General features: G+C 40.2%; 1 protein-coding gene across 3 annotated transcripts in view; it reads right to left on the bottom strand.

The window, feature by feature from the left end:
• The window catches only part of TTC7A (tetratricopeptide repeat domain 7A), a 168,203-nt gene that overhangs the window by 141,444 nt on the left and 6,693 nt on the right, over window positions 1-20,066 (bottom strand). For all 3 annotated transcript variants that reach the window (XM_059841218.1, XM_059841216.1, XM_059841217.1), the window contains exons 4-5: window positions 5,383-5,513; window positions 3,248-3,369 (exon numbers count right to left, since the gene is read on the bottom strand). In XM_059841218.1, the coding sequence (XP_059697201.1) occupies window positions 3,248-3,369; window positions 5,383-5,513 (253 nt within the window). The remainder of the gene's footprint in view (window positions 1-3,247; window positions 3,370-5,382; window positions 5,514-20,066) is intronic.

Here is a 20,066-nt window from a genome sequence, read left to right as displayed (position 1 = left end):
GATTAATTACCAGCCCATGAATCAAAGCAGTCAAGAAGTCATATCAGAGTTATGTCATACAGTTTGTTTAACACTACATAAAATTCTAAGACACTAGAAAATAAAGAAGTACACTGTTTTCTATGCAAACTGCTGGGAAAAATACTGACAATAAAGGAGTGGACTGAGGATACAGAGGTTTGCAAAGACAGTCCCCCAACAATATGGTCACCAGCAGATCATGTACTTATCCCTACTCATTTACTGCTAAAACAATCAGTTGCTGACAGATAGAACAGACCATCTTGAGATAATTACTTGGTAGTTTGCAGCATCACCTCTCCAGAGTAAAGCAGTACCCAGAGCACAGGAACAGCAGCCACATCACTGCCTCTGCCCATCTCCTTCTCCATCTTTGCACCTCACCCAGGTTTCTAACAAACCACATCCTCTCCTTAAATAGCTGTTCATGCATAGACGCAAGAAGAAAAGGCAAAAAGAAATGAGCCTAATATTCATATATATGCATCAGAGAAAAACCAAAACAAATCAATCAAAACCCAAAACCTAGTGGAGATAATAACCTTAAAACAACTGGCTGCCTCTTACAGTATGACAGCATCTGCCTTCCTATGTTCTGCATCCACAGCACCAACATTCCTCACTGGAGGACCAAAAGAAAACTTTCTTGGGTTCCAGCATCGCAAACAACTGCAGGAAATGTGTCTTCAGCAACACAATGTTTTTACATAGCATCTTGTTAAAAGCACCTGTGACTTCTACAGCTTCAAAACTTGCTGTTTCTTACAGCTGGCAGTTCAACACCTAAAGGGGAGACTGGACCTTTCTTTTATATTTGTGTCTTCTTTTCACTGTACACTGCAAGAGAAAAGGGCATCCCTGACAACACTCCGAGAAGAGCATTTCTGATCCTGCCAGCAGGAACAAAAGCATAACAACAGCACTTGTATCCCTGAGCTCTTCTGCCTGTTTTATGCTGAGACATAAAACACTCACTATTCCTTTTGTACACATGTAGCACTGGGGAAGGACATCCCACCTGATGGAACCTATACCCTGAGAGCTTGAGCAGTCATCATCCAAGGTTTATTTCCTACCTGAACACACTGAAAGAATAAGGGGAACTAAAGTATTTCTTTGAGCTGTTCAGTATCAGGTGGAGTAATCTACTATACTCATGAAAGATCCTAAAAAGCTTCTTCCTATATCCCTCCCCTTTCCATAATATAGACATACCAATGCTGCTTATGCCCTCTCGTGGCAGAAACCACACATTAGTATCAGCTGCGGGGGCAGACAAGTTGCCACATCCCACCAGGCTCCTTTTATCCCAGCAGACTTTCTAAGACTGGCTGAGTTTCTCACTTGCTCTGCAGGAGGTAAGGAGCCCGCGGGATTCCACTCCCATCCCAGCTGCAGGAGCTCCATTGCTCTTTCATTAGGAGACAGCTACAGAGAACATGTTGCTGCTATTGCAGCAATTCAGCTTATAACCAAAGCATGGCTTAATTCACACATGGATTTTGCTTCAAATTGTGTTCCTGTAGAGTTTTTTGTTTGGGATTTGGTTTTTGTTCTTAAGGCTATCATTAAAATAACATGGGAAGGGAGCACGCAGGGCCCACAGTAATGGCCAAAATATCCTGCTAGATATAATGAACTCATCACTGATGAAGACTGAATTTACAATGTTGCTGAATAAAATGAACATGAGTTTGATATTTGAAAGGTGCCTGGAGGACATCAGTGCCATATGTTCTAAATGGGATTTTATTTTACTACATAGTTTATGAGCTGACTGGCAAGACCTGAGCTTTTTGTTTGCCCAGAGAAGGGCAGAAGGTTAGGAAAGCACATACTGTGCCACAGCTGGCCAACCCCCAGCTCACCTGGGAAAACCACATACCAAGCAGATACTGAGACTATGCTTTACAAGTTCATACTTTGCTTTATGCATAAACTCATACTTGCCTAACTAAAGAGGTCATTTTACAACATCTGAGCTATGTGTTTTTGAAGCCACCAGGTAAAAACAAGGCTTACCTGAAGGCACATCTCATGGATATGCTTACAGATACAGCTTTGCTCTACACGCTTGGAGAACAGCAGCTATTCACAGTTGCATTTAAAGTCATCCTCAGGGGATAAAAAGGTAGCAAAAAAGCCCTAAAGAAGAAGTAAGCTCCTCCTCCAGCAGAATCAAAAAATAGTATCTGTTTTCTACAGAAGGATTTAAACTGATTTCTGCTGGGATTTTTTTTCCTAGTTTTCTTCTTTTCAATCTTCCCTATTTTTTTATTTTTTGCTTTTTTTTCCATTCTACTCAGCAGTAAAAGAAGTGAAGAAAATGAGAGAAAGTATCTTTCACTGGGGGTAAAGGCAAAAAAAGGACAAAATTAAATATCTGTGAACACAGTTTGTAGTGAGAAACCCAGAATCTGATTCCTTGATAATAAACAGGAAAATATGGTGCAAGAAGAGGACTAAGGAAGGACAGAGTCTTACAAGTACTGTTTACACACAATGAAGAGACTCTCCTACATAACAAAATCTCTCCGTTGGATAACCAGAGTAAATTATATGTTGAAGATGTGGCCTGGTTTAGGGAACGCCATGTCCTCACCAATGGCCTTTGGAAGTGGGCATTCACAGCATCTTTTCTGCTGATCTTGAGAAGTTTTTCACTGTAGGCTCATAAAATTCACTGTAGACTTGTAGATATTAACTCCTTCTGCCCTTCTGAAGTTCATTGGGAGCTGTATTTCAGAGGCATAATAAATACCCTGGGAGTAGCACCATTCCCGCATACATTCTCCAGAGTAAAAACACACAGATTTGGAGCATTGACTGGCATATTTAAGACCTTACACAAACAAACAAATAAATAAATGAAACTACCTGTGAAGACTTTACTGAACTCTAGGCCAGGTGCTGAAAATTTTAAGGGCACACAGCAGTGTAAATTCCACTCTCTCTCTACAGTCAAACTTCCCTTGTCTCCACAGGGAGCAAAGCTGAGTCAGGACAAGAATATTGTTCTACCCCACCTACTTGTAGGTCTGGAAAAATGATGTTTAAGACTCTAAAGAAAGATAGAGAGACACAAAGAAGAAAGGGAAGGACACTGGGGAGACTTGAGGTGAGCCAGCAGCCAAAAGTCATAACAGAACATATGAAAAAAATTAGTCTTCATCTGAGACAAAACATGTGATATTATCTAATTTTATTAATACCTGCATCCACCTACCCTTTTTTTAACTGAGTCACGTAGGCACTCTGTAGAGCTGCTTCCAGAAAGTAGGAAAGTTCAAACTCAGAGTAAGTCACATTGCTGCCCTTGATAATCCTTGAATGTGTGTTGTTTAAAGTCTGTGAGGGAAAAAAAGAAATATCTTGGAATACAGATAACTGTAGGAACTAGCTAGTAATATCTTCAACAACATTTATCAGCTATTCAAAAATGTTATAAAATCAATTTTAAAATAAATTATACAATCACTTCCATGAGATATTCTGCATGCAATATGAGTTTTGAAACATTTCCAACCTTTAATAAAATAAACAGAGAGCTGCATATTAACACCAACAGCTTGGGAAATACCACACAAACTACAAAGATCCAGTATGTTGCACAGAAATACCAATACAATGTTTGAGTAGGTTTATCTAGTTCAATATAACATAAATATTTGTTAAGAGTCAGCAAGCCATCAGGACTCCTGATGGAAGAATCTTAATCTTTCCTCTATTTGTCCTATCAAATCTTCCTTGGTTTTGCTTCCTTACTGGTAACAAGCCGCTTCCATTGCTGAAAGCTGCCTCTCCAAAGCAGGGTTTTTCATCTAGGACTGGAGAATGAACTTCTCCTGTGTCTGTCATCACCCCTGCATTTTTGTCTCTGTGTCCAGAGACAACTATGCAAAAAAAGGTTGTAGAGAGGTGGGGGGTTGGTCTCCTTCCAAGTAGCAAGTGACAGGACAAGAGGAAATGGCCTCAAGTTGTGACATACGGAAAAATTTCTTCACTGAGAGAGTGGTCCAGCATTGGAACAAGCTGTCCAGGGAAGCGTTCAAAAAGCCATGTGGTGTTGGCACCTGGCAACATGGTTTAGTGGCAAACATGGTAGTGCTGAATTAACAGCTGTCCTCAGTAAATTCAGAGGTCTTCTCCAACCTTACTGATTCTATGATTTTAAGTGAATGAATTACAGGTCAGACCTTTTTCCTTCTCTGCAGACCCAAACTGTCAGTAAAAAGAAATTTACAGCATCCAGCACTGGCAGGAACTCATCCTTCAACAACGGAAGAACAGTAATAATTTCAATGTAAAGACTATTCCATTTCTTTTTCTACAGAGAAACAGAGCAGGCCTCTTCTCAGTTGGCTTTTTAAATGAATTTTAAATGAATTTTTATACATGCACTAAGTTCATTTTTTTCTTGTTTCAATGCAATTAAAAACAAGACCTGACACAAAAATACACCTTTGTTACTGAGAAGAGCAGAAGTATCTGGTCAGAAGGTCAAAGGCCTTTCTTTAGGTTACAGGACAGATAACAATGCTGTTAACAATCAGTACTGCTGATGTCAAACATAATGTGTGGTATAGGAAGGGTATGGAAGCATGTGGTATGTCCTCAGCTAGGCAAAGTTTGCATGTGCCCAGCAAGTGGCACCTATTACCTGCATGGCTCAGTGGAAAGCTCCCAGTATCCATCCTACCAACCACTGGCTAAGCAGCTAGTTACTACTAATCACTGAATGGTTTGGTTTGGAAGGGACCTTAAAAGATCATCTAGCTTCAACCTCCCTACCATGGGCAGGGACACCCTTCCACTATATCAGGCAGCTCTGACCCTCACCCACCCTGGCACTGACCACTTCCAGGGATGGAGGACCTAGGTTCTAATGATCTGGATTCCTCAAGGCTCACTTGGAGAAGGCTAAGCACAGGTAATTAAATCACTATGGCTGACCCAAAAAGGTTTCTTTCAGCTCATTAGGGATCTCAATAGCCACTGCTGAGCATCATTTACATAGCAGTTATGTAAAATGTCTTGAGTTCCTTCACACCAGCACTTGCCTTGCAAAGTTCATAGTTGCTCTTTAGTAAGGGCTAAACTTGAGATATAACTTGCATATCTCGAAGTATTTGGTGCTTTACCACAGGCAGAACTTATTTCCAGACCTCATTCTCAGAAGAAATAGGTAGAGACCAGCTAAACTGCCGTTTTGCAAATGATTTTACTGAGACACCTCACTTCTTCCAATTTGTTCTCAGACTCCTTGCTATGATCACTTGACATTTCTCCATTTTTTCATTTTTTGCCGTCAAACCCCTAGAAATTTCACCCAGGCCATACCCTATGCACATTTCTTCTTACCTTCTCAAGCTCCTGCAAGTACACCTGGGCAATAACACACGCTCTCTCAAAACAAGCCATGACTTCCTCCTCCCTTTCACACAGTCGAGCACGTGAGGCAATTGAGTTGGTTGAGCGCTCCAGTGACAAACCTGCAAAATGGCAACATTAACTGAAGCCTACCAACAGGAGTATGGCCATATTATTCTTAATTTACCAGCTGTCAGGAAGGCTTTTCCACATGTGGTTTCCCTCTTGATTTGACGACTTTTAGGACACTACCCCCATGAAAATACAACTCCTACACATGCAAGGCATCTTTGTCATGCTGCTCTAACACACAGTGCCACTGCACACTGCTACCATGTCTTTCAAACACTTTATGAAGGTAGGACACAAAATCCCTCGGGCAGGAATCAGCAAACAGAGAAATTAAGGCCTATATTTCCAGAGATGTCTACAGATCTTGGGTGCTTCAATTCAGTGCCAGCCTGGCACTGAATTTGATCATTTCTAGGCATCTGCTGCTTCAAGTAAAGCTTTCAATAAGCAGCAGTGTTGAGGAGAAAAAATAAACAAAAAAATCCCTAACTGGAAAATTATACAGAAACAAAGTAGGAAAATCTGAGGCCTCTCTTGGAAAATCTGAGCACATGCAGATTGCTCATGGACACACAGCAAAACTCTTGGCAAGGCACAAGAGACTCTTAACCACAAGATCATTCCCTTTCCAAAGGAAGGAAAAAACCCTGGGTTTTGTACTACTGAACTTCTGTCTCGTATCATTATCCAACACCACCAATAAACACAGAGTATGCTAACTGAAGATAAACAGCTACTGCTCCTTACATTAAAGACTTCTATCAGACCCTTGTCTGGCATCACACTATGACCATCCTTTATACCCTTAAATCTAATTGGATGGGCTACACATCCATATACCAGTTTTATTCTGATTGATACAGGTTCTTATGCCACACTGGATCTCTACAAGACACCACTGCTCAAAAACTTGGATCTTCACCAATCACAACTGCACCGACAGCTCATAGCCCAACATATGTTACAGAAGGTTCAGCACATGCTTTTCAATGGATTTTATATATAACAACATTCCCTAATAACAATGACAAATATGTAAGATGCAATACAAAATTCTAGTGTTCCTGACACAGATCCACAGAGGTGACAAAAGAAGAAAATAATTCAGCTGTCCAGATAGCTCTCCAATGAAGTCATTTCAACTGCTGCAGTATGTGGCAAGGGATTTGGGAGGACCCACCACAGGCACCAGCCATGCTTTCCTGGACTTCCACAGTTCAAGACACACAGCACCTCAGTCTGCTCATTCCAGGAGTCTTGGCAACAAACTGCTGTAAGGCAGCAACAGGCAGCCAGGCTTCCCCATGATGTATGATACTCTGGGCGCTCATGCTGGAGGAGCCTGAGGTTCCTAGGCAGTCTTAGCTTTGTTTACTTCTAATGTTCAACATTTGTTCTGTCCCCTTGGTTACTCCGTCAGGAGTTTCCTTATCTCATGTCTTACATTTGAGCCAGACATAAGCAGTTAGTTCAGTGGGTTGGGAAAAGGCCTCCCTCATTCAAGCTCAGGAGGTGGCCCCCACTCCTTCTGTCCTCTCCCAAGTCAGAAGTACACAGTGTGCTCCCTCAAAGATCTGTATCTTGAAGGAAGACACATTCATACCTTTCACCTCTGAAAATACAGACCAGAGTAGAACAGGAGGACTGAATTTACTTCAGACTGACAGGGTGTGTGGGACAGGGATGACAATCATTTTGCTGCTTTTAACTAATACCCAATCTGTGTTTTCTTCTTCCTTCTGAAGAACACCTTGTACAGCATCCAGATATAACAGATTTTGTCTCTAGTTCATCTATGAATTCTCTGTCTTTATATCATGGGTTGTTTTCCTATTATTTTGACGCTTCCATTTTTCCAACCCTGAAACTTTGTAACGAGTGAAGGAAAAAAATGCTCATTAACTCTCTCTACAGGAAAAGAACAAACCAAAAGTATCCAGCACTGCAGTCAGAACAAATAGTCTACAAATATTCTTCTTACACCTGTCTCAATTTTATCTACCTCTGAATTTCTAGTCATTTCCCTTAAGTGAAAAAAAATTTTAAGAAGTCTGCACTTCAGAGCCATTTCCCTTAAGTGCAAAGTAGGGCTGAGGGCCCTGCAAAAAACAATCCAGTACAATCCACTGACATTCATATACAAGCAGCATTTAATCAAACTGCAAGAGCCATCCTAACACAATCTGTATGGGGGCGTTTATCGTGGGAGATGTCACACAGATGGAAGAGGTTGATAAAAAGCCATTTACATACATGCTACAGCCCACTGCAAGGAGTTACTACCTCTAAGCTCTGACATGGGGGAGGAAAGCAAGCAGCCTCTGCCAGCATCAGGTACTGACAACAAACATGCCCATCCATGCAAGTCAGAAAAACAGAGCTGGGGCTGATCAGAGACAGGGGAAGGAACATCTCCAGAGGGATTCTTGCCACAGTAACTATCCAGCAACACCCAGTGAGTTAAAACAGATACTATGCTACACTGCACTACTTGTAAAGGGCTAGAAGGAAAAATGACCCACATGATGCGACATTAGTCATGGTTCTCTCTCTGTTACCATATGCACTGACCTGATGTCATTCAAGTACAAAATCTTCTACAGAATCCAAACAGGAATATTCTTTCCTACCACAGAAATGCAATGAAAAGAAAAATTAGAGCAAGCAGACTGCAAATCCAGTACACAAGGGGAAGAACAGAAGAAAAACAATGTAAGTTCCCTACTCTTGCAGCCACCAATTCAGTTCCCACAGTACAAAGCACCAACAAAAAGATTTGCTTAAGATGCAGCTGGGAAAAACTTGACAAGCCCACCAGCACAAAGAGCACAAATTCCACTAACTCTTGTCCATCCTCCAGTTACCAGCACAGAAAAGACTTTGTAGCACAACACACAATTTAAATTCAACTCAGTTTCCACAACGTGTCAGAAAGCCAATAAAGTGCATGTTACTTCCACACTGGATTTAGCAAGAAAAGTAGAGCAATTGCCAAGACAGAATTAGCTTCCAAGTAAATCATAAGGCTACATGCTTTCTTGTTAGCTGGTTAAGGTAAAAGGACTCAGGTATTTTTCACTATCAGCTGTGGTAAGAGAATACCAACTTAAAGCTTATCTATACTATGATTTTTCTCATATGAATCAGGTGCCCAAGTTTAAATAGATACATTCCTATATACTGTAGTTGTTTACCATCCAGTGCAGACAGTTTTCTAATAGAGTATGGCCCAGGCTCAAGATTTCAAGACCTGTTTCCAGATTATCCATCTTTAAAAGAACAAATTCTACCCACTTCAGAGGAAGTAACTTTCTATGTACAGAAATGCTGCTTTTCTCTCTTGCATAAAGGCAAAGCTTCCATTCACCTCCTCTAGTTCTCTCAATGATCCATCTCTGGCTCTTCACCTTTCTATAATTTTTGCCCCTTCTTCCCTGCCCCCTAAATCTAAGCTGCATTTACATAAGAAAAATCCCAAATCCATAAGGTTTGTAAAAAGTACCACTGAAGTAATCTCTTCCTTGAGTTGAATGCACTGCCCTCATATATGGAAATCTGAAAGGGGGAATTTTATGAAGATGTATTTCCACTTTCATCTTAGTCATGCCTTGCCAAGGAAAGACATTGATATCATATGGCTCCAATGCTCTGAGGTGATATTACCAGAACTGGAACATCTATGTGCACATAGACATGTGGTGTCAGAGTCTCAGCAACATAAATGGGATGAAAATTCATGCTGAAAGGAATCCTTGAAGGTATACAGTCTGACTTGCCACACAAAGGAGGGCCAGCTAAGGGCGTTACCCAGCTTGGTCTTGAAAGCCTCAGTGCACAGATGGAGACTGCACATGGACTAGGGAGGAGATGAAGGTGGCTTTACATTTCTATGGTTCATAAACTAGCTCACCAAATAGCATCACTCCTCCTTCCAAGTACAAACAATGTATCAATCCTTTCCTTTTTACACAGATTTCAAGCTTCCTATACTTGGGTGAATTTAGACAACCAGGGAATAGGTGCAAGAATTCGGGGTCATCACTTTCACCAACAGTGCTAGACTGCAGCTGCTAAAATCCCATGGTCCAGGAGCATCAGAGCTACCTGGCAAGCTGAAAAAAAGCAACAGCATGAAGACCAAGCAACAGCATGAACCCAAACTCATGTGTTGCATCCCAGTGCTACGTGTTGAACACATTATGGCAACCTGAAACAAAAAACATCTTAGTGTGGCACTTACAGCCCTGCCAACAGCACCAGCCCCAGTCTGCAGAGCAAGGTTCCACTGTCTGTGCTCCTGGGCCACACAGACAGGCTAGCCTGGGCAGAAGACAGTGTGATGCTAAGATAAGTGCATGCAACAGTTTTACTCTATGTACAGGAAGATAAGTCATTTTTCTTGAGGCAAGCCATGTACAACAATACTGCATGGCAACAGCTGCTGCAAGGAAACTGGCTGTGTGCACATTTCCATCCTGGAGAATGCCCGGTCATTCTGGGTCACTGTCCCCAAGCAGAGGATGCACTTCACTTCTACCACATGGCCTTCAGTCTAGTTCAGAAATGTGGCTCCAGGAAATTAATTAGCATTGAAACAAGACTATTTTTAAGACTTCAAACATAAACATGTGCATGCTGACTAATCAACATTAATCAGAATACCAAACACTTTTCAGAGACAAAATTCAAAAGCACAACCAAACCACTCTAGAGATGGTATTACAAGCAGTTTGCCGTGCCAGCTAAGGTTTGAACTTAAGAGCACAGTCCTCAACTAACCTATTCCATTACAGTGTCTTGGAAAGCAAAATAGCCCAAACCTCAGCAAGCAGCAGTTGGGATTAGTTAGACATAAGCAAGACCCAGCACCATGCATTATTTCTGCCACAGTCCACAGCAGTTTAAATAACTCACAACCTGGTCTAGACACTTTTCTCTCCAGCAGCTAAGCTATGATTTTTTTTTTTTTTTCAGCAAGACTTATTTGCAATGAAAATAGAAGAGGGGGAAGAAAGGCCTAGAAGCCCTTGATTTTGAACATATTGATTCATACTGCAGCCCTTGAAAGGTGGGGACAAAGAGACAAGTTTTGCTGTTCAAGAAAGCTGCATGTACTTCTTTGACTGCTGCTTCCTATTATACAGGATTATTGAAAATTGCTGGCAATCTGTTACAATCTTGAGGTATTTTTCATGTAAAAGTCTCAAAGGTAAAAAGGCAGAAAATTCCAGTAACCCCATGTACAATTATCTGAAGACCTTTCTAACTATAAGCTGTGAATGAAGCTTAAAATTTAAGCAACCTATGAAGGCTGCTCAGTCGCATCAATGCAGAACTCAAGACCTCCTTCTCCCCACCTTCCTACGAGACACAATGAACCAACATTAACAATGTTACTCCAATTATTTTCAAAGCAAGAACTCTATCTGGTTAGACTTGTAATTACAGCTCAAGTTTGTTGCTAAAATCAGGACAGCTTTTTGATCAAGTGGCTGTGAAGCCAGAAGGCAGCAAGCACTCTCCTGAGATGCAACCTCAGGGCCCTGCCCTCAATCAATACTTCATAGGCTCTGCATCACCCCACATACCCTACGCATAGCAGAAATCAGCAACTTTAATCCACAGACACTAGTTCTTTGGAGCATATCCAGACCTGCTCAACTGGCTGTTCTTAACTTTCACGGCATGTCTTTTAATCTTTGCTTTAACCCATAATACAGAGGATTCCAAAATTCCATGATCATATTAAGAAAAAAAAAAATTGCGCATGCATACTCAACATATATGCATATAGCTATATACAGACATTGCTTCACAAACTATTTATTATACATTTATGTGCTTATTTTTTCAAAAATACCTGCTAGATAACATGCTACTGACAGCTACCTGCCAGCAGAGAAATGCCCTGCAAATTCAGAACACTTGACTTTTTGTAAAAGCAAAAAGGCAGTAACTCATCTAAGTTTGACAACTACTTTAACCATTTTGCCATTAAATAACTACTGAGCTGCAGTGTGTACAGATTTTCATGGTCATTTCCCATCTCATTACAAACCAGATTCTATTTAAGTCTTGTGTTTATAAAGTCAACCTCACTGATGCCATCCTACAGCACTTTGTGCATTTCTGGGCCAAACTGTGCTCCTAAGTAGCTCTTAATGTATTTCATTCTTGAATCAGAACGTAGCAAGCTCCTTAAGATGAGATATGTTAGAAACATTTATACTTCCATGCTACTACATACCAAGCCTCCCACACTGTCCAATTTCTTCTAATACCTATTTTTTCAAGTCTCTGGCAATGTCTTCTGTGTCTCTTTCAAAGAAAAGCATTTTAGTTTGCTGTCATATAGGTTTTGTTTTCCATATTACTTCAGCCATTTTTCCACAGCAGGAAGAACAAGTGTTTCTCCAATGGTATATTTTTTTCATATTTTGCTTTTACATAAGAAAGCTCGAGAGGCTTCTAAAAATTTAAGTACTTAATTGAGTATCATTAGACCTCATTGATTAGATCCAATCCAACTGTCACTGCTTTTACCTGAGTGAAGAGCTCATGCTAGTAATGTAAGCTCTGACATTCTTACCATTCACTTGTACTCCTATTTCTAGCATTACCGGAAATCTATAGGTTTTTGAGGGAACCTTTAAGCTTCATGTTTATTTCATAAGGGTTAGTTTAATTAAAACTAGACAATATACTACATAAATCCACAGAAGTAGGCACAAGTGAGCTGCAACATATGAAAGTGAATGAACTAGTGAGGATGCCCTTCTACAGTATGAAACATCCTGTTTTGCAAGACACTTTTGTAGGCTCTACATGACACAAGACCCTCTGACACACAGAGGGAAGTCAGGGAACCACTTTCAATAAAATACTCAAGATTTATTTCAATGTGAGGTGCTTTTTTTTTTTTTTTTTTTTTTTTTGCTGGTGGATTTTTTAAGAAAAAAATAAATATAAGCTATAGTACTTTCCTTCTGCACCACAGTAGATCGCCTTGCTCAACACCTGGGGCACATGCACCACTTTGGGGATCACTGCTATAACATACTGATTGTCCTGGTATAAGAGGCCACCTCCATTCTGTGATATCAAGATACATCTACTGGAGCAGTGCTCTGAGGCACAGCAAACACAGGGGTGATCAGCAATCTCTTACAGCCTCACATCTAAAGACTTTGTCAACACCATCCACATCTATAAATTGTCATGGCATACTGCAGAATTTACTCTTTTTCCCTGGTCTAACTACAACAGGAAGAAGCAGAACAGAAAAAATGCTAAGTTGAAGGGTACAAGGGAGAGGAGATGGTACTGATGAACAAGTACTGGAATTTATTCAGCTGGAGTTCATCTGCACAACAGCTAAGCAGCATCACCAGCAAGAAAGTTCTCTTCTAGTCTGAATCAGACTAGCCCTAGAATCCTGTTTTCAATTTTTTTGGCACCTCACTACAAGAAAGACCCTGAGGTGCTGGAGCATGTCCAGAGAAGGGCATCAGAGCAGGTGAAGGGTCTGGAGTACAAGTGCTATAAGGAGCAGCTGAGGGAGCTGGGGGTGCTTAGTCTGGAGAAAAGGTGTCTCTCTACAATTACCTGAAAGGAGGGTATAGCAAAGTGGGGGTCAGTCTCTTCTACAAGTACATATCAAGTAACAGGAAAAGAGAAAATGGCCTCAAGGTGTGCCACGACAGATCTCAACTGGCTATCGGGAAAAATTTATTCACTGAAAGCGCAGTCAGGCACTGGAACAAGCTGCCCAGGAGTCACCATCTCTGGAGGTATTTCAAAGATGTGTAGATGTAGTGCTTAGGGACATGGTTTATTACTGGATTTGGCAGTGCTGGGTTAATGGTTGCACTTCATGATCTTACAGGTCTTCTCCAATCTAAATGTTTCTATGTGCAGAAGTGAGAGAAAGGAAGGGTAATTCATATTTTACTATGTTGATTTGTATCAAGCACTCAACACAATTTTACTTAAAGTTACTAGAGTGGACAGAGCCTGCAAGGACTAACAGCCTTGTAGCCTGGTTACTTGAAAGTCAGTCAGAGGCATTTGAAGCTTACTCCAGGGCAAACCACCACATGGAAATCTTCCCATAGCCACTGGACACATACCATGCTACACAACACAGCTAAAAGCTACCTCTAGGTTAGGCCATCTGCAAGTGTACGTTTGTATTGATTCTCTTCTAGTGAGAGTAAGTGCAGCATGTTGTTTCATTTAACCCCAGAAACCTTGTTTCAATTTCCTCAGAAAAGCATGGGCAAATACTCTTCCACTTCCTGATGCTGATAATCCCACAGGTTTAGAGAAGTCACAGAGCAGAAGGTAGAGAAGGTTTCATGCATGTGGGCAATAACCATCACCTGTGTGTGGGGAAGTGAGCAGAATAACTAAACTTTACCATTGCAGAAACCAAGTCACATTAACAAAAGGAACCAGAAGTTATCTGCTTTTTCCACTTCCCAAATTTCAGTAATGTGCATTTAGTGGCCTAACTCCTTGAAAGTCTAAAGTAACACCCATGCTGCATTTGTGCATAGCCTACTGTGCTAGAAGTGCAAACTAATTCTAGAATGGTAAACCATTAGATCCAACACAGAGAAAAGCTCATGGAGCACTAAGGAAAAGCCTTTGTGCATCAAAGGCTTAGAAAAGCCTAAGTGCATCAAGAACACCAAGGCTGGACTCGGCAACTCTTTCACACCCAAACAGGAAAGCAGTGGCACAAATGCACACAATTCACCAACATGCAATAGGTTCAAAGGCATTGTCACAATGTAAGGGCAACTCCAGACTCTTAAAAATGGTTTTCTGAAACCCCAAATAAAACATACTAATACTAGGTCCTTTTATCAAGACATCAACATCTACAAAGTGGGGCTTTTCAGACAGCTACTCTGATGCCAGCATGAATTAACAGCAAGCTCCCTGTCTTGCTGTCAGAATTGTGAAAACCAGCACCCTGAAGTGCATACCAGGTATAGAAAAAAGTCTCTCTTTCCCTTTGATGTGGATTAACATTCAAAAGATGCATCTTTTGCCAAGCAAAAGTGAAAACAAGTTCTGCCGATAAAATGTCTTATTTTAATTTTAATGTCCTGTTGTATCATACATCCTTTTGGCTGGGACTCAATTTTTCTAATGGTCAGGCAAAGAAACTAATTTTATTATTTAGGTTCTGTTTAAAGGAACCCATCTCCCACAGATCTCAGTTCTCAGAGAGACAAATCTCAACCTTTTGTAGTCATGAGAGGATTCCAACAAAGGAATTTGTGCCCTGACCCTGCCAGACCCTTTAAAAAAACAAACAAAACAAATTAAAAAAAAAAAAAAAAAAAAAACCCATACACCAAAAAAAAACCACCAAAAAACCCATCCCAAAACAAAAAACCCAACACAAATTCTCTTGTGACTTCTCTTCTCTTGTGTTCACTCTTCTGCTGTGTCCCACTAAGCTCTACTTAGTCACATCAGCAGCTGAAATTACTGACAACACTAACCTCAACAAGGAGCTAGTAATAGAGGCAACAGCAGTTAAATAACAGAGAGAACTGCAGGCATATATATAATCTTAGAAGCAGCATGAAGGTTAACAGTTGCATGCTGGCAAGTGTTCATCATCCTCATGAAGCCCATTATGACTGAAAAGCTAAATCTGTATATGAAAAAATTAAATCAAAGTTTTAGGTAACTTTCCCCCGAACTATTACCCAAACCTATGCTCTTCTCATCTCAACTCTGTGCCCAGTATAATGCTGGCTCTTCATGATCAACAAGCTTTCCTAAAGCCAATGAAAAACAGTGGTGTTGTCTTTAGGAAGGTTCTAGATACCCTTCCCAACACTTCAATGAACTCAAGTGCCTCAGTCAGCATCATCACTTCCAAGGTGGGCAGGTTCCAGGCAGTAGTGAATTGGGATCCCTGGGAAGTCAAAACACATTAAGGCAACAACCCTTCTGGTTTAAACAGGATTATTAAAGTATAGAAGATTTAGACTTTCAAGTAAAAGCCTATGGCACACATGCCATAATGTCACCAGTCCCTAAGCAACACGACACCTGACACTGAAATTAATGGAGAGAGACAGAGAGGAAATTCAGGCTCAGGATTTTTTCCCCTGTACCTTACAACCTGCTGCTCATTTCTGCTAAATGCACATCATAGCACACTGCCCTCAGGTCAGACAGGAACAGCAATGCAGGCAGGATGAAAACTCAGCTTCTAGGGAGGGTGGGGCCAGCTGTGCTGCAAGGAGGCGAAGATCTGAGTTCCCTCTGCTTTTACCACTCGCAGATTTGAGTACTTCCCTTGTAGCCCTGTGGCGTCTAAACAATACAGAAATGGAACATCTTTATCTTGACATGAGCAATTGCAATATGCTTTTACTTCTCTCCACTAGTGCTTAGAGAAAATATAAAGCAAACTACTTAGTTGAACATGGAAAAAATGTCTTCAACCTTCCATTAATCCATTTTCTGCGCTTGTCTCGGTGGACTAGAAAAGGTATTTTCCTACATAGTAAGATACACACACACACTCACACAATCTCTTTTTAGGTATTACAGGAAAGTTTTCTTAAGAAATTTCAAAAGCTCTTAAAAATTGCTCTGTAGTAAAAATCTCAAGCACAAGAGTATATATAACCACTAGGAGGGGGTTTTTGTCATACAAGAAGTGGAACAGTATTCCAAACACTGTCTGCAAAAAGACGACATCCTGAAAAGTGCTATGCCCTCTGAAACGAGGGACAAACTAAGAAAGTACATGTACTGTCCATTAAGAGGTTTATAAAACATTTCCTGAATTAAAAATGCTTCTGGCAAAAAGAAGCTAGAAGTGTAAGCTCACCTTGAAAATAAGCTTATGAATTAAATTATGACACTACAAAACTATATGATATTTCTAAACTCAATTGATTTACACCTGAAATTGTTCAAACTAATGGTACTCAAAATCACTCCACACAGTTTGTATTCCAGAACCCTCCACAGTTTTGATACTAGATCTCACTAAAAACAAAGTGGACAAAAATCTCATTCCAGAGAAGCTAACAGCATACTCTAATTAAAAGTAAGGCTGCATAAGTTAAGACGATAACACACAATAACCCATTAATGTTACTTGAGTGGAATACATCTTTGCACCATCGGATTGGTAGCATTTTGTAAAGAACTGAACTAGAAAAGTCAGTAGCTTAGGATCTGAAATAAGAGTTTGATGAAGTACTGGAATAGTCTTTAAAACAGAGATATTCTCTTGTTGAAGAGCACCAAAAAAAAAACCAAAACAAAAACAAACCAACAAAATAAAAAACCCCAAACCCACAAACCTTACCTTCCTCATTTCAATTCTCTATATTATTTAGTTCAATAAACCAACAATGAATGAAACAAAACCAAACAGGAAAGCTTATTTTTCCCCTTTTAATTGATGAATTTTTAAAAACATACACATGACAAGAAATTTATCAGCTTATCAGAAACACTGACTTAAATAAATTCATGTAGTAAACTAAAAATCTTAATCAAATTCATTGGAGAGGAGGGAAAAGTAGATTTATCAGAACATAGCTTTGCAGTAAAGCTGTCTTTAACACTACATTTTATTCTCATTTTCAAACTGAAAATTAGCAACTCAATACAATTCTCACCTAGGAAATTATTCATCATGTAGAAAACCAAATTAGAAAAATGGATGACACACAAGCAAATGTCAAAATTAAAGACTCCAATTAAGCATACAAACAAGTGTGTGATACATCCTCTGATTAGCTAGAGTGAACAACTTTTAATACCAAGCTTGCATTTACTGTATGCAAACTTACTGTTTTTAACAGTAGTACAAGCCAACAAAATAAAAAAGTAATTAAGAGAAGAATCATTAAGAAGTTTAAAACAGTTTATTCCAATTTTGAGGCTCCACTTGGTCAATTTAAAACCATTATTAAAACCAAGCAAATAGTTTTCAAACCTGCTGAGTAAAAGGTCAGGTTTTCTATTTATCTCTGTGTGATATCACCATTCTCCTTTCAGAACACTACCAAAATCTCCAAACAACCACTTCCAGTATTGGAAACCCAAGACAATCATTTCACATGGGCAGAAAGCAGAACAATATAGTTCAAAGTATACAGACCTCATTACCACTGAATTTTTAGAAGATACAACCACAAGAGAAACAGGAACACACATAAGATCAGTAATTTGTTCTAAGACTGATCAAAAACAAAATAATCCAAAACAAGGTGTGCTGAACTCAGGATGCTGGAAGCAGGTTCCAGTCTTTTTATCATTATCAAACTCAGGAAAAACCCCTATGTGGTAGCTTCAAGGTTTTACTTTGAAAAATATCACTCACAGATCTTAGCAGAGCTCTAAAGCTCAGTGGCTCAACCCAGCAATGTTTGTTTCAAGATTTTATCTTTGTTTTTTCAAATGTGTCACACCACAGATCTTAAGCATGTTTAGATGACTAAAATGAGTCCAAGAATAAAATATAGATAGCTCTGAACCACTAACAGTCTCATTTCCTTGTAGATATGACTTGTGGCTGGATTTGTTACAATAAAATGCAGACTATGACCAAGGCTTCTTACAGGCACATTATCACCTTGTTCTCTTCCACACCTTTCCGAAGATCTCAAAAGACCAAGCTCACATTGCAGCCTTTTGATAAAATGGATGTCTTTTCTAAAGCTAAAAAAAACCGCCAAAAACTAAAGAACAAAACCACTTAGAAACAAAATTACAAGCAATAAATCTCAATTTAGTCTGCAGTTCTCTCTCACAGTCACCAGAGGCTCTATGTACACCACCATTCACATCAACTGTGTCAGATGCCATTTGAAGAGGTGATGAATCACCCCAGAAAAGCCAACTTCTGACTCAGAGAGTTCAGACTGAAGCCGCACAAATTAAACCCACCCTGAGCTGCCAAATGGCCAATAATAACACAAAAATGACTAAATTACAAAAATTACAGATGGACTGGGAGAAAAGGAGAAAAGCAGGTGGTGGGACTTTTAAAGCTTTAACTCCCTAGAAATCCATTTAGAAACTAGATACCATGTGCAATCCTATGGCACTGCTGCACAACTATAGGCAGGCAGCTATCTCCAGGCTACCCACTCCAGGTGGAAGAAGTCCAGTGCCTGGCCTGACAGACAAGGGAGCCCCTCAGCACAGGGCTAACTGCAGCAGCTCTGACACATCCCTGACCACAAGCTAAAACCCCTCTCAGTCATTACAAAGACAGGACCCACAGAACACATGAGCCCTGCCTGACTCTCCACCACAAAGGCTGGCAACAGCCTGCCTCACTTAAAGCAGTTCTCGTCCTCTCTCAGCAGCACAGTAAACATTGCCACATCACAGAAGTCTCTTTCTTGGAGCTCAGGTGTGCTGAAGCCCTGGCTAGAGCTACACAGTGCTTTGTAAGGCTTAGATAGTAGCCTAACCTAGCACCAGGAAGATGTACTCCTTTCAAAGAGGGATATGTGCAGAGTTTCTGCACCAAGCACAAACAGAGCTCTAACAGCTACACAGTTTGTTCTGAAGTCTTTTTTGCTTGCTGTTTCAAATGGACACCACCAGGTAACAAAGCCACAGTGTGTCCCAACTGAATTAGAAGCAAAGTTTGCTTACTCAATACTGTTTTATGCAACACAGAGCTGGCTTGCATCAGAGATTACCAGCAGTAATATGAGCTGAGCAGAAGTAAAATTTTAAGGAGGGATTAACTTCATGGAGGATGGGGAGGAAGGAGACAAGTACAAACCAACCACCTATTAACTAACTGGAGAGGTTAAAATTAGTCATAATGAAAAATCAAACAATCATCAGAGCTCCACTCACAACGCCCACAAAACTTGTCTCCTCACAATGCAGGGATTTAGAAACAGAACAGGAAGCAGCAGTCAGATGAGACACTGGAGAATCTTGCTCTCTGCCATTTCTCCTGTGACTTGTCAATTGCACAAGCCCACATACTGATAAAGATCTTCAAAGTTTACTTCTTGAAACTCGCCTTGTGTGGAAGTTCGGTGAGAAGACAAGCAAGAAATTTTTTCCCTGCTCAACTTCTTCAATCCAAACATAAGGGTACAAATCCATACTGCCTCTTATCATAATATGAACCACTACATGCTGTGGACCTCCAGAGATTTAGTTCAACATCCACCTTCAGTGTTGCAGAGGTAAAAGGTGCTCTAAGGAAGGAAACTTGGTTTTGCTGGATTTCTACAACTGGTTTTATCTGTGCAACTCCTCACACATATCCCACGTTTCTTGTTACATTTTTGTTAATTTCCAATATTAAAAGGGTAGGTGTCAACATTAAAAAAATAAGCCTTTTATCTGACTGTTCTTTGTTCCATGACCTTTCCAGCCTAATCCTGAGTGCTTGAGAACCTATGCTGCCATTCTGCATACAGGCATTACTCAGTAGTATTACCTACACAAAACTGAGGCAGTTTCAATTTCACACTACGAGGTGATAAAAAGTTCTGCTGCTTTTAACTAATGCTGGATGAACAGGGATATTCTATTAAACCAACAGCTTTCTCCCACTTCTGAAAATGTGAACA

The sequence above is a fragment of the Haemorhous mexicanus genome, chromosome 3 (assembly GCF_027477595.1).
Source record: "Haemorhous mexicanus isolate bHaeMex1 chromosome 3, bHaeMex1.pri, whole genome shotgun sequence".
Lineage (NCBI taxonomy): Eukaryota > Metazoa > Chordata > Aves > Passeriformes > Fringillidae > Haemorhous > Haemorhous mexicanus.
The sequence above is the reverse complement of the archived record's forward strand: the minus strand, read 5'-3'. Positions and strand labels throughout refer to the sequence as shown.